The 18536-nt window shown below is 29.2% G+C and overlaps 1 protein-coding gene across 3 annotated transcripts in view; it reads left to right on the plus strand.

Moving 5' to 3' along the window:
* Positions 1-18536, plus strand: part of LOC127705199 (MOB kinase activator 2-like) — a 57023-nt gene that overhangs the window by 28606 nt on the left and 9881 nt on the right. For 2 of the 3 annotated variants that reach the window (XM_052209522.1, XM_052209521.1), the window contains exons 2-4: positions 9248-9420; positions 15796-15892; positions 16894-17018. In XM_052209522.1, the coding sequence (XP_052065482.1) occupies positions 9248-9420; positions 15796-15892; positions 16894-17018 (395 nt within the window). Of the gene's footprint in view, positions 1-3475; positions 3655-9247; positions 9421-15795; positions 15893-16893; positions 17019-18536 lie in introns of those variants that run through there. The other variant, XM_052209520.1, reaches the window with a different exon arrangement.

The raw sequence follows: 18536 nt of genomic DNA on the forward strand, positions 1-18536 counted from the left end.
TAGGAATTTGGGGCCAAAAAGGGGCCAAAAAACACATTTTTCTAGTTTCCAGACAATAACTTGTGTTCAAGTGTATGGATCTCTCTGAAATTGTACTGCAAGGTACCATTCCACAAAGGGAAGGCTTGGATTGAGTTTGGGGGTGATGAATCATAAGGGGGTTCAAAATATTTGTGGGGGGGGGATTTTTTTTTTTTTCATTTTTTTTTTCTTTTAAAATTTTCCATTTTAAGTTGGTTATTTCTGATTTATATTTAAAAGCAAATAATAATGATATGGTAGGAGATACACACCAAACAGGATGTGTAAATTATTATATAATAAGTATTGTGCAATAGCAAGAAATTTTCAATTGAGCAGTATTGCACAATAGCAAGAAATCTTCAATTGCACAGTATTGCGCAATAGCAAGAAATCTTCAATTGCACAGTATTGCGCAATAGCAAGAAATATCCAATAGCACAATATTGCGCAATAGCAAGAAATTGTCAATTGTACAGTATTGCGCAATAGCAAGAAATATTTAATTGCACAGTATTGTGCAAAAGAAGATACTTCGTATAAATTGCTTATTTCTTGACCAATTTCAATGGGGTTTTATTCTTGAATTCTTGGGTTTCTTTAATATGCTGAATCTAACCGTGTATTTAGTTTTTGGATTTTGGGCCCCGTTTTTAAATTGGTCCAAATTGAGGTCCAAAGGGTCCAAAATTAAACTTTGTTTGATTTCATCAAAAATTGAATTATTGGGGTTCTTTGATATGCCGAATCTAACCATGTATTTAGATTCTTAATTTTTGGTTCCGTTTTCAAATTGGTCTACATTAAGGTCCAAAGGGTCCAAAATTAAATTAGTTTGATTTTAACAAAAATTGAATTCTTAGGGTTCTTTGATATGCTGAATCTAAACATGTATTTAGATTTTTGATTATGGGCCCAGTTTTCAAGTTGGTCCAAATCGGGGTCCAAAATTAAACTTTGTTTGATTTCAACAAAAATTGAATATATGGGGTTCTTTGATATGCTGAATCTAACCATGTATTTAGATTTTTGATTTTTGGGCCGCGTATTCAACTTTGTCCACATTGAGGTCAAAAGGGTCCAAAATTAAACTTTGTTTGATTTCATCAAAAATTGAATTCTTGGGGTTCTTTGATATGCTGAATCTAACCATGTATTTAGATTTTGGATATTGGACCATAATAGGTGAATGTCCAATTTAAAATTTTGAAGTTCTTAGACCACATTCATTCTGTGTCAGAAACCTATGCTGTGTCAAATATTTAATCACAATCCAAATGCAAAGCTGTATCAAGCTTGAATGTTGTGTCCATACTTGCCCCAACTGTTCAGGGTTCGACCTCTGCGGTCGTATCAAGCTGCGCCCTGCGGAGCATTTTATTGGCTTATATCTCAAAAACTAAAGCTTTTAGAGCAAATCTGATGTGGGGTAAAATTGTTCAATTGGTCAAAATCTATCAGCCCTGAGATTTTCAGATGAATCGAACAACTCATTGTTGGGTTGCTGCGACTAAATTGGTAGTTTTAAGGAAATTTTGCAGATTTTTTGTTATTATCTTGAATATTATTATAGATAGATATAAACTGTAAACAGTAATAATGATCAGCAAAGTAAGATCTACAGAAAAGTTAAATGACCAAATTTGTCAATTGACCCCTTAAGGAGTTATTGCCCTTTAAAGACAATTTTATGAAATGTGTTCATCAAGTTTGCTAACGTTTAAAAATCTTCTCTTCTGAAACTATTGTGCCTAATACTTCTAAACTATGAATGAATGTTCCTTTAGGAATCTAGTTTATGAATTATATCCGAAATTTTGATCCATCAACAAACATGGCCGCCATGGCTAAAAATAGAACATAAGGGTGAAATGCAGTTTTTGGCTTATATCTCAGAAACTAAAGCATTTAGAGCAAATCTGACATTGGGTTAAAATGTTCAAAAGGTCCAGATCTATCAGCCCTGAAATTTTCAGACACTCCGAACAACCCAATGTTGGGTTGCTGCCACTAAATTGGTTGTTTTAAGGAAATTTTGCAGTTTTTGGTTATTATCTTGAATATTATTGAAGATAAAGATAAACTGTAAACAGCAAAAATTCAGCAAAGTAAGATCTACAAAAAAGTTTAATGACCAAAATTGTCAATTGACCCCTTAAGGAGTTATTGCCCTTTAAGGACAATTTTACACAAGTTGTTTTATGTTTTTTAACTTTAAAAATCTTCTCAAATGAATCTAGTATAAATTTTGTATTTCATTTCCTTGTACGTCAAGAAACATGAATTATTGTGTGTTTCTAAACAAAACCATGCAATCAAAAAGGTTTTTTTATTCACACAAACAGATAAAAAAAAAACACATTCATGATTTCCTAATTTTATATTTAACCTTTTTTACCTTTTTTACCTTTTTAATCAAATTGAAATATATTGGTGTTTTACTATTGCTTTATTGTCAATCAATGATAAACTATGTAATCAATAGCTATTATATTCTGTTCAAAAAGAGAAAATCATTGCTTTGTTTTATTTCAACTAAAAGCTGTTTTTGATTGTAATTAGAGAGTTTTATAACATGCAATAAACCGCTTCCCATTACATGTTAATAGATTTTTGATTTTATAGATATTTTTAGATCATTGTTTGTGACATCTTGTCATATTTGAAGTTTTATACCAATAAATCTTTTTTGTTTTCAGTAAAAGCTCGTGTTTTATTCTCATGAGTTCTAGCTTATTCAGAGGATGAAATCCTACTTATTGACAATCTTAAATCTTCATATTTTTCATATCTTATTTTTGTGATATTAGCTGATTGAACGGTTTTGCTTCTTCTCTGCTGCATTATTCTTTGCTATTTCTCAGACTCAGAGGATTTAACTCTCAAATGACATGGATTCCAATACAAGATGGCTGTCATGCATTGAAAATAGAAAAATTTAATTAAAAAAATTCCTGAAATTTGATCAAATGAAATTTTTCTGCTATTTCTTCAGTCATACAGTCAATAATTCTTACCACATTTAAAGATGGTCATAGCAAAAAGAACCAATATTATCTTTATAAGACATATTATAGCTGATAGACTATAAAAATGAAGCAGTTAGATCATAGATCATTTTCTAAAATTGACAATGTGATGATTATGGGTAGTTATTTAGGTGACAGATGGGTGTTTTATTTGTTTTATTTAAATTTCTTTTCACAGTTGGAAATTTTGAATGCATATTTTTTCTTTTGAATTGGGTTAATTTTAACCAATAAAATGAAACAAATTAGGAAGTGCATATGTCGGAAAACCATTGCAATTTTACATACATTGCTCTCCATGTTTATTCTTGGTAACAAAATTAAACAATTTACGATATCTGTGTAGTTATATTAAATTATTAAAGGTTGATTGTTGAATTATACAATATTAACTCTGTTCTTTGCTACTATTGATCTTGCATGGTATGACTTTAAACATATGTTACCAGGCTATAGGAAAAGTTGTGGACTTTGTAATTTGGTTAGTTTATAACACCGATAATTACTGGAGTTGGCTCCATGCTATGTCAAGCCTTAATCATAGGCTGGAAGAATTTTACGATGATGGTGTGTCTTTTATCATGATGCATGGTATAAGAAAAAGGTATTGTAATGATTGTTGTTTTTTTTTTAGATTTCATTACATGACATTTAAATAAATCGTTGAAAAGATGTTACCAAGTAACATTCTTAGTGTAGATCATATAAAATAACTGTTGTTAAATGTACCATTAAAAATGTTTTTTAGAAATTGCAGTGTTTAAATGATTTAAAAAGGCCTGAACCTTTTTTGAATAAAAGTTATATAATTATACCCCCACTCTAGCATTGGGGGCTTTATTGCATTCATTCCGTTTGTCTGTCCATTTCTTCATCTGTACCTCCCTATGTCAGTCTGTCCCTTCGTTCAACATATATTATCCTTACACTTCTCTCAGGTACTACTAAACAGAATGACTTCATAATTGGACAACAGCTTGACAGTGATGAGTTGTAACGTGTGAGCACTTCCCAGAGCTGTCTGACACCGAAGTCCTTCCTGTTAACAGACACTTTGACTTTTTCAATATATTGAAGAACTCAAAGTTTTTCGTCACGCTTTTCTCAAGTACAACTTTTTCAACATGTTGAAGAACTTTAAATTTTTCGTCACGCTTTTCTCATGTACAACTTTTTCAACATGTTGAAGAACTTAAAATTTTTCGTCACGCTTTTCTCAAGTACAACTTTTTCAATATGTTGAAGAACTTAAAATTTTTCATCACGCTTTTCTCAAGTACAACTTTTCCAATATGTTGAAGAACTTATAAAATTTTTGTCACGCTTTTCTCAAGTACAACTTTTCCAATATGTTGAAGAAATTATAAAATTTTGGTCACGCTTTTCTCAAGTACAACTTTTCCAATATGTTGAAGAACTTATAAAATTTTTCGTCACGCTTTTCTCAAGTACAACTTGTGTATTCTACTTGTTTCCCAAATTGATAACATTATTTCTGTTGTTTTTCTGGAAAAGACTTCATAAGTTGGTAAAACTTGTGATCCTTTTTGCATCATTGGTCAAATGAAATAATTATAAACTGAAATCCAAAAGATTGTTTAATTACAAATATTTTAAGTCCAGTTATTACTTAAAAACATATTAAAGAAAAAGAAGCATCATGATGGTTAAATAGTCAAAAATAAAAATAATTAACCGCCCTGTTGAAACTTTAGAAAATATGGTTCCTGATTATTGTTTTCGTACTTCCTGAGAACGGCTATGAACCATAAGTGTCTTTGTTTCTTCAAGGAGTATAAAATATTATTTTCATGATAATAATCTTTACTTTAGTTAAACGGTCTTGTTTCTGATTTATTATGACACAATACTTGAGTATAAGTACATTTATATATAAAAGTTCTCAAGACTTAACACTGTCGACCTGTAAATTGGTAACAGTACTTAGCATGGAGTGCATTTGTCAAGGACTATGTTAACTTGCCAAAATGTTGTGATCAAAGGTCTAATACAGCACATGCCTTTTATAAAACTAAAGATACAGAGTTTAAGAAAAAAAATTTAAGGTTGAAGCTATTTTGTTTGGATATTATTTATGTAGAATTTGTTTTCCCTACCTTTAATTACTTAACTGATTAAGTATCATATATTTGGTTCTGTTTAAAATAACAAAAATATTAGAATCTGCTTTCTTTAAAGAAAATCGGAATAAAGTTATATATATCTATTGCTGGTATTGATAAAAGTACATGTGACTTTTACTTGTTACAGGATTGATTCATTACTTTAGTGATTTTAGTTAAAATTAGACCAAATATAATTATTTTGTAGAAGTTTGAAGCTATGATGTATTGATTTGTGAAGAAAGAAATATTTTATGTTTTCTAATTAACAATTTAATTATCTTGTCAGTAGTAGTGAAAAGGGTTAACAGATGTGATATAAGTGAAAGTGGTTACCCTGCATCAAGTAAAAAACATCAAGAAAAAAGTCTAATGATTAGAATAAGTTATATAATGAGTCTGTCCACCAATATCATAGATGAAAGCAAGTTAGTAAGGATACTAAAAAATCAAAAGTCAGATTAGTTGTTAAGGAGAGTATAAGAAACAAATAATTACGAAGCTGTTGAGTCTTTATACAAAGAGAATTTCATAGATAATATAGGGTTTGTTCAAAGAGTTACAAATTAGATAAGTTCTTTGAAGATGACTTTAGATGGACAAAAGATTGACCAGTATTTACTTTTTGGAAGTGGTCAAGTGGTATTATAGTGTACACAACTTGTTTACAGTGTAGGTCAGTTTACTATATAGCTATGGTCACTTTTCAAAATAATATGTAACTGACCAAGGTCATGACCCCAGATGTGTGCCCTAAGGGCAAAGGTCACTGATCTTGTATATAATCATTATTATACATAAATATAATGTTTAAATACATGTCTATTTCATATTATCTACTTTTGATGATTTTTATGCATGAATTTACATGTTTTATTATAATCTGGAGGAAAATTATTTTATTTATTTGGTCAAGCGTATATCCATCTACTTGTTGACTTTGGTAATCTGCTTTAAGATCAGATTTGTTCAGCGGCATTAGCTTGTTTCTTCGTTTCCTTGTGTTTTCCCCAGAAGTGTTATTCCTCAAAGAAGATATTGAATTATTTTTGTCAAGTGGTCTCTTAATAGGATAATAGAAATAGCTTATTCTCCGAAAACCATCAATTTATTTCAACTGCAAAATAAATTTTCCATTATTTTCACAAGGAAATGTCTTTTTTAGTGTATGTTTTTGAGAGGTTGTGAAGTATTTTACATAGAAAACCACTCTAGATATCTTCATTCTCTTTAGCCAATAAAATATTTAAACATTATGTAATATTAGCAGATTGCTTTACAAAATTGTTTTAATGATATTTTCCAGAAATGAAAAATAAAAACTGGCATTTGAATGAATATCAATTCAATAGCTTAAGTTTTTTGTTATAAACAAAAAATGTCATCTATTTCTGTTAGATGTGCTTTAGTCTGAGTAACCTTTCATTCTTTCAAGGATAAATGTATTTTCTCAAAAAGAAAGTCCAAGTTCATTTTGATTTTTAGCCTTTGGAATTATGTTTCGTTACTACTATGTCTATTCTTTTTTTCCTCCATTAAGGGATATGGGCAATAACCATAGAAAAATATAACTGAATATTGATGAAATATTTGCTACTGGTCATTAATCAAAGAACAATCAAGCAATCAATCATACTTTTAAATCTTCAGGAATGTACATAAATATCTGCCACTGGATATTAAGTAAACAACAATTAAGCAATCAAACAAACTTTTAAGATATTCAGGAACGTACATGAAATATCTGCCACTGGACATTAGGCAAAACAATAAAACTTAAAAACTTAAAATGGTTTAATCAGCAAGTCTCATCAGTTAACGGGCTTGTTTTTCTGACTGCCATAATACATGTAGGTACATGTACTTATAATTGAGATTGTTATCGTTCCTACCAATTAATACATGTATGTATTGAACAGATTTTCTCTCATACCATTGTTGTCATTACAGTAATATATTGCTGTGCATTCTTCCGACAGCAGTAGGTCTCGTAATATAAAATTGCCTATTCAGCAGTTTTTGTTGCCAATTTACCTCTTGTCCATTTTGATATGGCTCTATTTCCGTGTTGTAAAAATACATTATTGAAAAACAATTACAAATGCATTAATTTGATTGTGCATTTAATTAGAGACAGATTAATTAGGTTTATGATTGACAAGTTTATGAATTACGTTAATTGATAAAGTCGTGTTTTTGGACAATATTGTTATGTATTTGAGACATTTATTTGCCATAAATGGCAATATACTTAATGAATTAATGTCACTCACTGGTTTTGTCTACAGTGGGTTCATTGTCCATGGATTTAATGAACGGAAAAGTAGGAAAGAGTTGATAGGAATAATGGCTGTTTTTGTAATTTGTCTCTAGTGTCTATCTTTTTTATCTTGTTTCTTTCAATTTTCATTTTTTTCTTGTTTCTTTCAATTTTCTTTGTGGTTTTCTTTTCAAAATCTACTCTACCTGACTAACTTTGGTAAACCCTATTTTTCTGAAACTCTCATGCCTTCTGTATTAATCTTAAACAGCCTTATATTTATCTGCAAGAATAAACTTTTAAAAAGGAAGTAATGTATTTCTTTGTAGTTAGGAGTTACAGGTTGCAGGTTTTCAACAAGGAAATTTGAGTCATATACATGTATCTATGCACATGTAAATTTAAGTTTAAATTTAGAATCTTATAAATGGTTTAAAAGTACCTAAATCTTTGATGTGTCTAGTTCTTTGTAAAATTATGACAGAGTTCCGAATGTTACTTAGTGCTTTAGCAGAAAAACAGAAGCACATCAATAAGCCTGAATAAGTTTATGTTTAAACAAAGGAACTTGTTTAGTCATTGTGTAAATAAGATCAAAAATATAAAGAACAACCAAAGAATGAGATTCATTGATCCCTTACATTAAATAACATCAGAACAAATAACATGTATATATTTTGACAATGGAAAAAAATCTATTAATTTGAATTACAAAAGTTACTGGTTCACATTCTATGTAATGCTGTTAAAAAAGCAATTCTGATGTGTAGCCATACCTCATAATAGATGAATGCAAAATTTACATGAATATGATTGGTTTTTCTTATATTTTAGAAGACAGTGTGGTATTTAGACATTATAATAAATAGTTTTAAGAGAATTTTAGACAGCTACATATTTTATTGTGTTTTTTAATTAGTACTGGTAAAGTAGAGGGGTTTAGATAATCACTCTGTAAAGGGACACACAAACTGTTGCTTTTTTTTCTCTTATGGAATAAACACAACTTGTGTATCAGTATAAAGAGGGTCCACTCAAGTACTTTCTTAGAGATGGTTATTTTGTTATTTAAAAAAAAAAAACAACTGTCTTTAGAAGAAAAACTTGCTATTTTTTGTAGAAAATGGCATAAAACTCATCAGTTTACCTCTAACTGAGAAGTAAAAGATTTTACAGAAAGGTCAGACTATCCAACTAAACTATACATATCTATATAGATATCAATAACATTTTTTTGACATGTGACTTGTATATTTGTATTGTATATACATTAACTATTGACATATGGTGGGTACTATTTGTATATAATGTGATACTCTATTGATTTTATCTACAGTAATCAGATAATCTATTATATTTATGATCATTTAAGGTTAAAGTAGGATACTTTTTTATTATTTGGTCATAGATGCTTCAGTTCTAATAGAACTTTTATGAAATAGGTCGCATGTTAAGCGAGAGAAGACTCATTCAGACACATTTGATACTTATTTACTAATATGTATATGTATACAAGTTCTATGTACTGGATATTGATCTTTTTGTGAACTTTACAACAGCTGTTTAAATTTGTGATAGTTTACATGACCAAGATAGTATGGCAGACAAAGCAAAGTTTATATAAAGTTATCTGGACAACCAAAGTTATCTAAACCAGCCACTAAATGCTTAATAAAATTAGGTAGAGAAGTTCTCTTTTAATTGACATTTTGCTTGCCTGTATCACAATTTAAAAAATTAGCAACAAAATCAAATTTGATGATTTCTAAATATAAGTGATGCAAAAGTTGAATATTTTTTTATTTATTTTTCAGGAAGGGGAGGAGGAAAGATAATTCAAAAGACTCCCCTACTCCCCCAGTTCCAGAAGAAGCGAGACAATATTTAGAAGACAGTTGTGTACGTGAAAGAGTTACAGATGCAGATTTCTACAAATTAGTTGCGTTACCTCCCAGTGTAGACTACAATGAATGGTTAGCTACACATTGTAAGTGATCCATGTATAACACATCAGAAAAAGGGGGATGGGATTTGAAAATATTAGAAATATATGATATATGGTGCTAATAAATACAAATTATTCTCTTGGTACTGATTTTCATGCGTTTTGTGGATACAGATGAACCATGAATTTGAGTGTTTAACAAAATACAAATTATGTATTGCCTTGTAAGCAGAATTTGTTAAAACAGTGAAATCAATTATCTTTAGAACACAGTTTTTCCTCAATCCAAGTAAAATGATGCTCCAAAAAATAAAAGAATTCAAAAAAATGAAACCGCTCACAGAAAACAAAGGATAATTTGAAATTGAAGCAAAAAGATGTTGCCCATCATCCAAAAATGTCTTCTATAAGGGAAAACATCTACAAACAATGATGGTCGTAATGATAATTCATATCTCCATTATAACACTAGTTAAAGTGAAACAGTTCTTAGCTTATTATGTAAACTTAATCATAAGTATGATACATGTATATGTAACAATGTTCAAATACTGACTACAGTAAAACCTCACCACACAGATTTTTTTTGTACATTTAAAATCTGAAAAAAAATGGTCAAAACATATTTCTCAGAAAAAAATCAAGGAGTGGACATTTAGATAAGGTTAATTTGCAAATGAATAAGGGTTTTGATTGGTGATGATTACACTGTATTTGTGTTTATCAGTTATATATTTGGACTTATAGACATCATCAATTCTGGTTTATCCTCCATGTTTGTGATTTATTGATATTTTGCTTTCAGTATTATCAATAGGTCAAGTGTTATTATAGTTATGATGAAAATGTCAGACAAAACACATTTTTTTTATCTGGATTTGAAATGTCAATTATTCCCATTGCTAAAAATTATATGGTTTGTGTCTTGAAATGAATTAATAATTAGCTAGATTTGTCTACATGAGGAAGTAAAATACAAAAAAAAAACAGCCTCTCCTTAAAATGTAATAAATGCATTGGGTGTCTGATTAATCTGAAGTCATGTCAGTGGCGGAGGAAAGATAGCGGACCAACCTTTTGTATTTGTCAGTAAACTGATATATATCATATAAAAACTTTCTAAACAAGTCCTTCATCTACATTTTGAGACCCATGTAAAAAATAGTTTGCATCACAAAAGTTGATTTACAAAAATAGCTAAAAGCAAAAGAAATTAAAGTTTTGTGCGACAAAGATGTGATTAGAGTTCTTTAATATTAAATTTTTACAAAGCATTCATTTGTAAGAAATTAGAGCAAAGATTTATAGAAATTGAGGCTACATGTTTTCCTTTAATTAATTAAAAAGTGATGTATAACATGTAATAGAAATTGTTGTTATGGTTATGATGAAAATGAATGATGAATTGTTCATTATAAAGATGATAAAATCTTTAACAATAAATGTTTAACATTGAAACTACAATGACAATACATCATCTAAATTTGGTATTATAAGAATTACTCTTTCAATGTGTTTTTATATAAATTATTTTTTTTTTTAATCAATTTTACTAAGAAATTGAAATCGGTTAAGTGACAAACAATGTTACATTGTTCTATTTGTTTTTTTCGGAGAAGTTAATTTTGGTTACTAAATGGATGTTGATCAGGTGATTGGTGATGGCGGGAACATGTACTTTTTGTATTTTAGTGGGATTGTGGGTTTAACCAGGAAGAGGCCAACCCATTTATTATTGTCACCGACTTACTTAGAAATTTTAAATTAGAAATGTTTGACACAGTTTGCTCTTCAAGATAATGCAGTCCTTGTATTTTCACCTGACCTGGTGTGACTGTTCAGGTGTTTCACTGATAAACATCTGCCCTAATTACAGGTGTTGTATTGCTGCCCCTATAACTCTCAGAAAATGTGTATTCACTATTGTCAACTTAACATTCATTTTTCCATTACATAAATACTTATTTACAAAATTACAGTAATTTTCTGGTTTGATGGGCCAATATAGAAAACTACATACATTTTCTTTACAGTGTAATGATAACATTTATTGTTAAAGATTTTATTATCTTTATGATGAACATTAAAAGTATATATTTGAAGAAAATAATTGAAGCATCTTTTTCAAAGTAAGGAAATGTAATTAATACAACTTAGTCATTTATAGTTTTTTCTAAGTTTTATATGTTAGAGGCTAAGATGATAGAATAATCTTACCTTAGCAGAGCAAAACACAAGTTTTTGTTTTTGTTTGTTTTTGTTTGGTTTTTTTTTTTATTGGGGGGGAGGCTATTTTTTATTTTAGGGGTACTTGCTTAGCACCCCCTGGGTACTGTATTTTGTCAAAATTGTTCAGATTTAATGAATAAATGAAAATGATATGTCTGTGTGTCTAAGATGTAGAGGTCTGATCAAAACCAATAATAAAACATAGCCTACATAAGTAATTAACAGGATTAGTTTTCAATATACTTTCATTAACCCTATTATAGAAGTTCAACATAAACAATCTGAAGGGTGCATGTAAAATATCTGCCAAACTTCATGTCAATTCTTTCAAGGGAAATGTAAATTTTACATGATACAAGGATATGGAAAAAAAAAAGATAACAAATCTAGGTCATGAAGGACCCTTCATTACAAAACCACAAAACATTGACACTGGGGAGACAGATGTTTTACAAAGTTCTTTACTTTTAAACCCCCTAAGTGTAAACTATTGTAATGAAAATCACAAAGTCATAGTACATTGTTACCTTGTCATCTGTCCCGCTGAGTTTTGTGTTCCTTATAAAACACAAATTTCTCCAGTATTTATAATGAACTTAGAAATGAGAATTAATGGTGACTGTTTACTTGTCAGAACATTTTTTTTATGTGCTTGCTATAGTGCACTTTGAAAAAGCCATAAATAATTTATTTAAAATTAAGGGGGGTGGGGAAGAAATAGAAGTTGTGTGGTAAGAAGTAAACTGCTGTTTCATGATGACAGTAAAAGTGTACAGAAGGCTATACATTAATGTTATGTAAACTTATTTTGTCTTCATTTTAATCTGTTTTTTGGGGGAAATTAAATTGATCTCTATCCATATTAGTTACAAAATTACTGTCATTTATCAGTCAGGATACCATACTTTTAATCTCTGATAATATTAAATATATTGGAACATTCTTTTTGAGTTAAACATTACAAAAGTTGCCTTTAATCATATTGAGTTTGAAACTTCTACAAACATCATACAGTCCTGAACATTGCTAGTGTTGAACAAAAGAAGCATGTACTTTTGAAATGTTACAACATTTTAACAGTTAATATAAAAATAAGGAGATGCGGTATGATTGCCAATGAGACAACTATCCACCAAAGTTCAAATAAAGTGGATGTAAGCAATTATAGGCAACCGTACGGCCTTCAACAATGAGAAAAAGTTAGTCTATATCTGATTCTAAATGCTGGGTCTCAGTTGGTCTAAAATTGAGAAAATTACAATTTTAGCTGATTTATTAAAGATGAAAAGACTTCAGTAAATTTATTGGCTTGAAAGAGATCATGTGGTATAGAATTGTCTTTTTTATGTAATAAAGAATTAGAGATTCACTGTATAGCTTTTACTCATTTGTTTATGTATTAGAAGCTGAGAGACATGTTACATTCATTCATCTCCTCTTCCTGGTTGTCATTATATTTTACATAACACAATAGTCTGATCAATTTAAGTTGTTTCTGATGAATGAGAACATCCTTCTCTTTGGAGTGGTCAGAATTTCACACAATAAGAGAATCAATTAAACCTGATGATTTCCTGAAGATCATATAGATAGTTATTGAATGATTCTGTTATGTTCAGTAGAATAACATTAGGAACAATCATTGCTTTTTAATGAAGTTAGTGTGTGGGTTATTTTATCCTTTGTCTTGTTGCCACTTTCTACTGTTAGTCTGTGAAAGATAGGCGAAAGATACCAAAGGGACATTCAAACGCATAATTCAAAAATAAACTGACAACGCCATGGCTAAAAAAGAAAAAGACAAACAGACAAACAAAACAGTTAACCAGTGAAGGTTGACTAATTCTGAACCAAGAAACTATTTCTTATGTATATGTTATTTTAAATTGAGATAGATTTAAACAAATATTTGGTCTAGTAAAATATCCTTAACACTCTAAAACAAAAATAAATAAACAAATGAAATAAAAACACACAAAAATAAACGGTACTTGAATCTTAAACGCTCTGTGTTTCCAACAATCCAATTATGATACAAAAGATCCTCCTGCCATGAATAATAAATACTTATTATTTATCAAAGAAGTTAACAGTCATCTATAGGATTTAAGGTTTTTCATGGTTCAAAATTTCAACAATAATCATAGAAATTTTTGAAGCTACAAATGTTTTCTTTAATAAAAATATCAAAAGTTTGTAAGTACTGTCTATGGACATATTGCAGATATTGTGAACAAGCTCTTGTACTTAGGTTTTCATTTCTTTGGGGTTTTTTTCGTGTGAAATTGTGTAGCATCAAATCATTCCAAAAACATCTTATTATTTTTGTGAAGTGTATCAAGATAGTATGGGTTGGTCCAGAAATAATATGCATGGGTCAGAAGGTAGTTTTGCCCTTTCTCATTGAACATAAAACTGATGTTCCAATTTACAATTTTAAATGATATCTCACATTAGATATACAAGATTTGTCTCTCCCTATGGAACATATTTTTGACAATGGAACTTGCTATATATTTGGTTTTTATAAAGTCTGAGAAAGTTTTTAAATAGTTTTAACAAAATATATGCAAAAAATTCCTGTCCAAGCAACATGAAAATTTTTATGGAATAAGGGGAATAACTCTCTCTTCATCTATTAGGGTTAAATGACCCTAATTGGTTGATTGTTGAGAAATTATTTGTATTCTGTAATTAAATAACTACATAAAGTACAAAATAGGCATTTGACATCAATGTGATTGATAATGTACACTATGGTTAATAACCACCATTGATTGGTTGATTTGATTGTTTATGACTGAGATATAAATAAAAGATTGTCAACATGCATTATAGAGATAAGTTCAAAATAAGGAATTGTCTTATTTATGTATTGTGTTTTAGAGTGTCTGGGCAGCTTGACATAAAATTTAATAAAGAACTAAATTTGATATTGATTTAGATTATAGAATACAGATGGTTAATGCACTCCAATTCTTGATATATTTTTTTCAACAGAACAACAAAAAAAATATTTGTTACCACCCGTATCACTGCTTTAATTTTATGTACTATGATATTGCAGAATTAAGAAATTATTGCCATTTTATGTTTTTAGTCCGACCACATAGAGGCATTTTTTAGAAAAAGAAAATTAGCTTTGTTAACTGGAAACATAAAGCTGTTAAATGTAATAATCAGTAGTATGAAGTTTCGAGAATTAGCTTAGTCATTTAAAGTTTTATTTCACTTCTCTAAAGATATTTTGTACCAGGTACAAGGTGATATGTTGATGAAATTCAAGATTTTATGATGATTTTTCAATTCTTTGTACTTTGAAGAAGAATGATAATAATAAAGCATGATGTTAGATTTTATCATTTTAAAGTAAAAAAAAATATATTAAAGGATGGATAATACAATATAACCTTGAAAATGATTCAAACATTTGCTGTTTACTTTCACAAAACAAACAGATTGTATAAGTACATGAACACTCAGCAGTACACAGTAAAGATATACAAAAAAGAAAGGAAGTGTATTATGTAAATCTGTCCACTAGTAAATTATTTTGTATGATATCAAGGATTTGTGTAGTCTTACTATACAAATCCTTGATGATATACAACAGCACATGGATGACATATTGTTTTCATAAATGAAAATGTTTCACTTATTTTTTTAAATTCTGTACATACGTTTCTGGTCTGCACAAAATATACCTGCTTGAATTGAACAATTAAAGAATTAATTGTTAATTTGCAAGACAAAAAAAAAGAATTACTGCTTATGTGTTATTTCCAAGACATTAATGTACAATAAGTTGTTTTGATCCTAATTACAAGCATATACTCATGAATAAGAATAAAATAACATTGATTCAAACATGTTGTACCATATATAAATCCTTTAGTCAAACATTTATGATTTCTGCTTGCTCAGCAGGATTTTGATATCAAAGAGATGTGATAATTAATTAGCTGTATATATATGTCTATAACTGAATTCATCCATCTTTGGTTAGTGACCATAAAAATGATACAGCTTTCCATGTCAAGTCATATAAATGTTACTATTTATGAACTGGGATTCAGTCATAAAAATATGACCTTGCCAAGTAAGCAAGGACAAATGACAAATTTATTACAACTAGTTTGCTATTATTAACTTTACCATCATTTTCTTATTTTTCTTATTTTCTTGCAGCGATCTCATTTTTCAACCATGTCAATTTAATGTATGGTGTGATCTCGGAATACTGTACATCGGAATCTTGTCCCTCAATGACAGGCCCAGGAAATGTGTAAGTTAAAAATACAACTTTAATGTGACAGATGAGCATACAAAATCATTTGTATTCACTTCAAACTGTAATTGTCATTTCTCACAAGTTTAGTAAAGTGGAAATTGACCGAATTTACAATTTAAGCTTTTAAGTTTATACTTTGAAGTTTTAAAAATAATTTGTATACATTATATGTATTTCTGTTTATTTAAATGGTTCATATAATAATTAATTGTTGAGCCAAAAAAGGCTTTCAAACATATTGTATTGATTAAAATGCCACATATATACAACTATTTACATAAAACTGATTCAGGGCAAAACATGGAGTGAAATTAATGTACACTCACTCGTAAAGCATATAACACATTGTAAACAGAAGTAACAGCATAAAATACTATGTCAACAGATTTCATAACAGAAAGCACTCTGTAAACAGAAATAACAGCATGAAATAATATGTCAACAGATTTTACAACATAAAGTGCTCTGTAAACAGAAGTAACAGCATAAAATACTATGTCAACAGATTTTACAACATAAAGTGCTCTGTAAAGCGCTCTGTAAACAGAAGTAACAGCATAAAATACCATGTTAACAGATTTTACAACATATAGCACTCTGTAAACAGAAGTAACAGCAAAAAATGCTATGTCAACAGATTTCACAGCATAAAGCACTCTGTAAACAGAAGTAACAGCATAAAAAACATTGTACTGACTATACACATGTAAGTGTAGTACACTGATAACTAGGAGTTATAGTATATAAATGCTCTGTAGCTTATACAGCAAACGATAACAAAAGCTTTAAATATTGTTTGAAAACATGTAGTAATAAAACGAACATATTTGCACTGTAAAGGTTACGTAAGCAGGTTCTGTTTTTGTAGTGAGACAGTTTAAGTTTTGGTGAAATCTAGTGAGAGAAAAGGGATGTATATAAATCTAGGGGAAATGTAAGTTCTATAAAGACAACTGAATTAAATATATAAATATGTACACACTCTTTTCTTTCAGGCAATTTTTATGGTATGATGATAAAGGTAAAAAGTACAAAAATACAGCACCTCAGTATGTAGATTATTTAACAACATATGTACAGAAACAAATCTCAGACGAGTCATTATATCCAACAAAATTCGGTAGGTTTACTGCATTATAAGTATTAAATCATTTGCATAATTAGAAATGCTTTACTATGATTCGTGAAAACGTTCTGGTAGTGTTTTTTTTTTTTTTGCGGTTTATTGTTTATTTGACCATGTTCACTGGACTACTTTTGTTACCAATATAAACAACATGGCTGCTTAGAGTCACATTACACGTATAAAGCATGAAAACATCATTTACAAGGGATGTTTGTTAAAAAAATGAAATCACAAGAAGTATAAGGATAACACATTTTCTGCAGTTTATCAACAGTAAATTCCAGAACAATTAACTCAAAATCTTTACTTATTATCAGTGAATTGGTCCAGTTTACACATCACAAACTTAACATTATAGTCCTGACTTTTATTCCTTGATGAGTGAATTGATCCAGTTATACACATCGATAGACTCTGGTAAAAATGGTGCTTAATCCTATCACAGATCGAACACTTATGTCTATTACTTAAACTTGATGAATATCTCAGAATATCTTGCAACACCAAGAAAAGAATTCAGTACTAAATTCTAAAATTTTGGAAATATTTGTAAGTGATAGGTAATTTTAATTTTGGGCTAAGATGAATATAAAAATAAGGATTTGTGGTATGATCAACAAAATGAGACAACTATCCACCAGAGACTAAAGGATATGGATGAATTTGTTTATTTCTCTGTTGTTAAATTGTGACATAAAGTTTTATATAAATAGAGAAATTAAGTGACCGGGTTTCTGATATCTATATAAATCTGGTTTTTATTGTAGGCTCAGGTAATATGTATACATTCAGTGTTTTGAAGTTTGATTAAAATGTTGTTTCAAATTTATTTTCAAACACCCAAGGCATACTTAATATTGGAAAGTTTGAAAAAAGTCTATCTTATATCCTTATTTATACAAACTTACAAGCAAATGATAACAGAATTAGGCCTGTAATCTTTATATTGAGGTAGATTCATGAGAAACTTCTTTATATGACTATTTTTGGAAAGAGAGAGAGATAAGCAAAGCAGAATAAAAATCTGAAGTTTACAAAATCAATAAACACAGGTGTCTTCAGGTAAATCAGCTGATGTTCACCTTTGATTTTTATTTACACCTTTTCTGTCCTTACCATAATGAATAAGTAGATTTTAATCAACAATTCACTAATCAATTACAGTGAAAAATTACTTTTGAATAAGGCAATATTCTATAATTTCAGTTGGTATTGCTACTGAAAACATAGTTTGAATGTAAGTGAGAAACTAGGAGGTTTTCATTATATACTCAAGGTTTTGAAAAGTAGAACAAGGACAAGAGCTTTAAGTCTTTTCAAATTTGTGCTGGATTTATAGTAGGTCATGTTGTGAATATTAATCAGATTTTTTTTTATATATTGCCCATGGTCAGGTTAGAAGTCGGGTTTGAATGATCAAAGATTTTTTTTAAGAAGAAAAAACAATAAAATGCCAGACCAAAAACATGTATACATTTATTACTGTGAAACATTTACATAAAACATGAGACA

Source organism: Mytilus californianus, unplaced genomic scaffold (assembly GCF_021869535.1).
Source record: "Mytilus californianus isolate M0D057914Y unplaced genomic scaffold, xbMytCali1.0.p SCAF_6, whole genome shotgun sequence".
NCBI classification, from domain to species: Eukaryota; Metazoa; Mollusca; class Bivalvia; order Mytilida; family Mytilidae; genus Mytilus; species Mytilus californianus.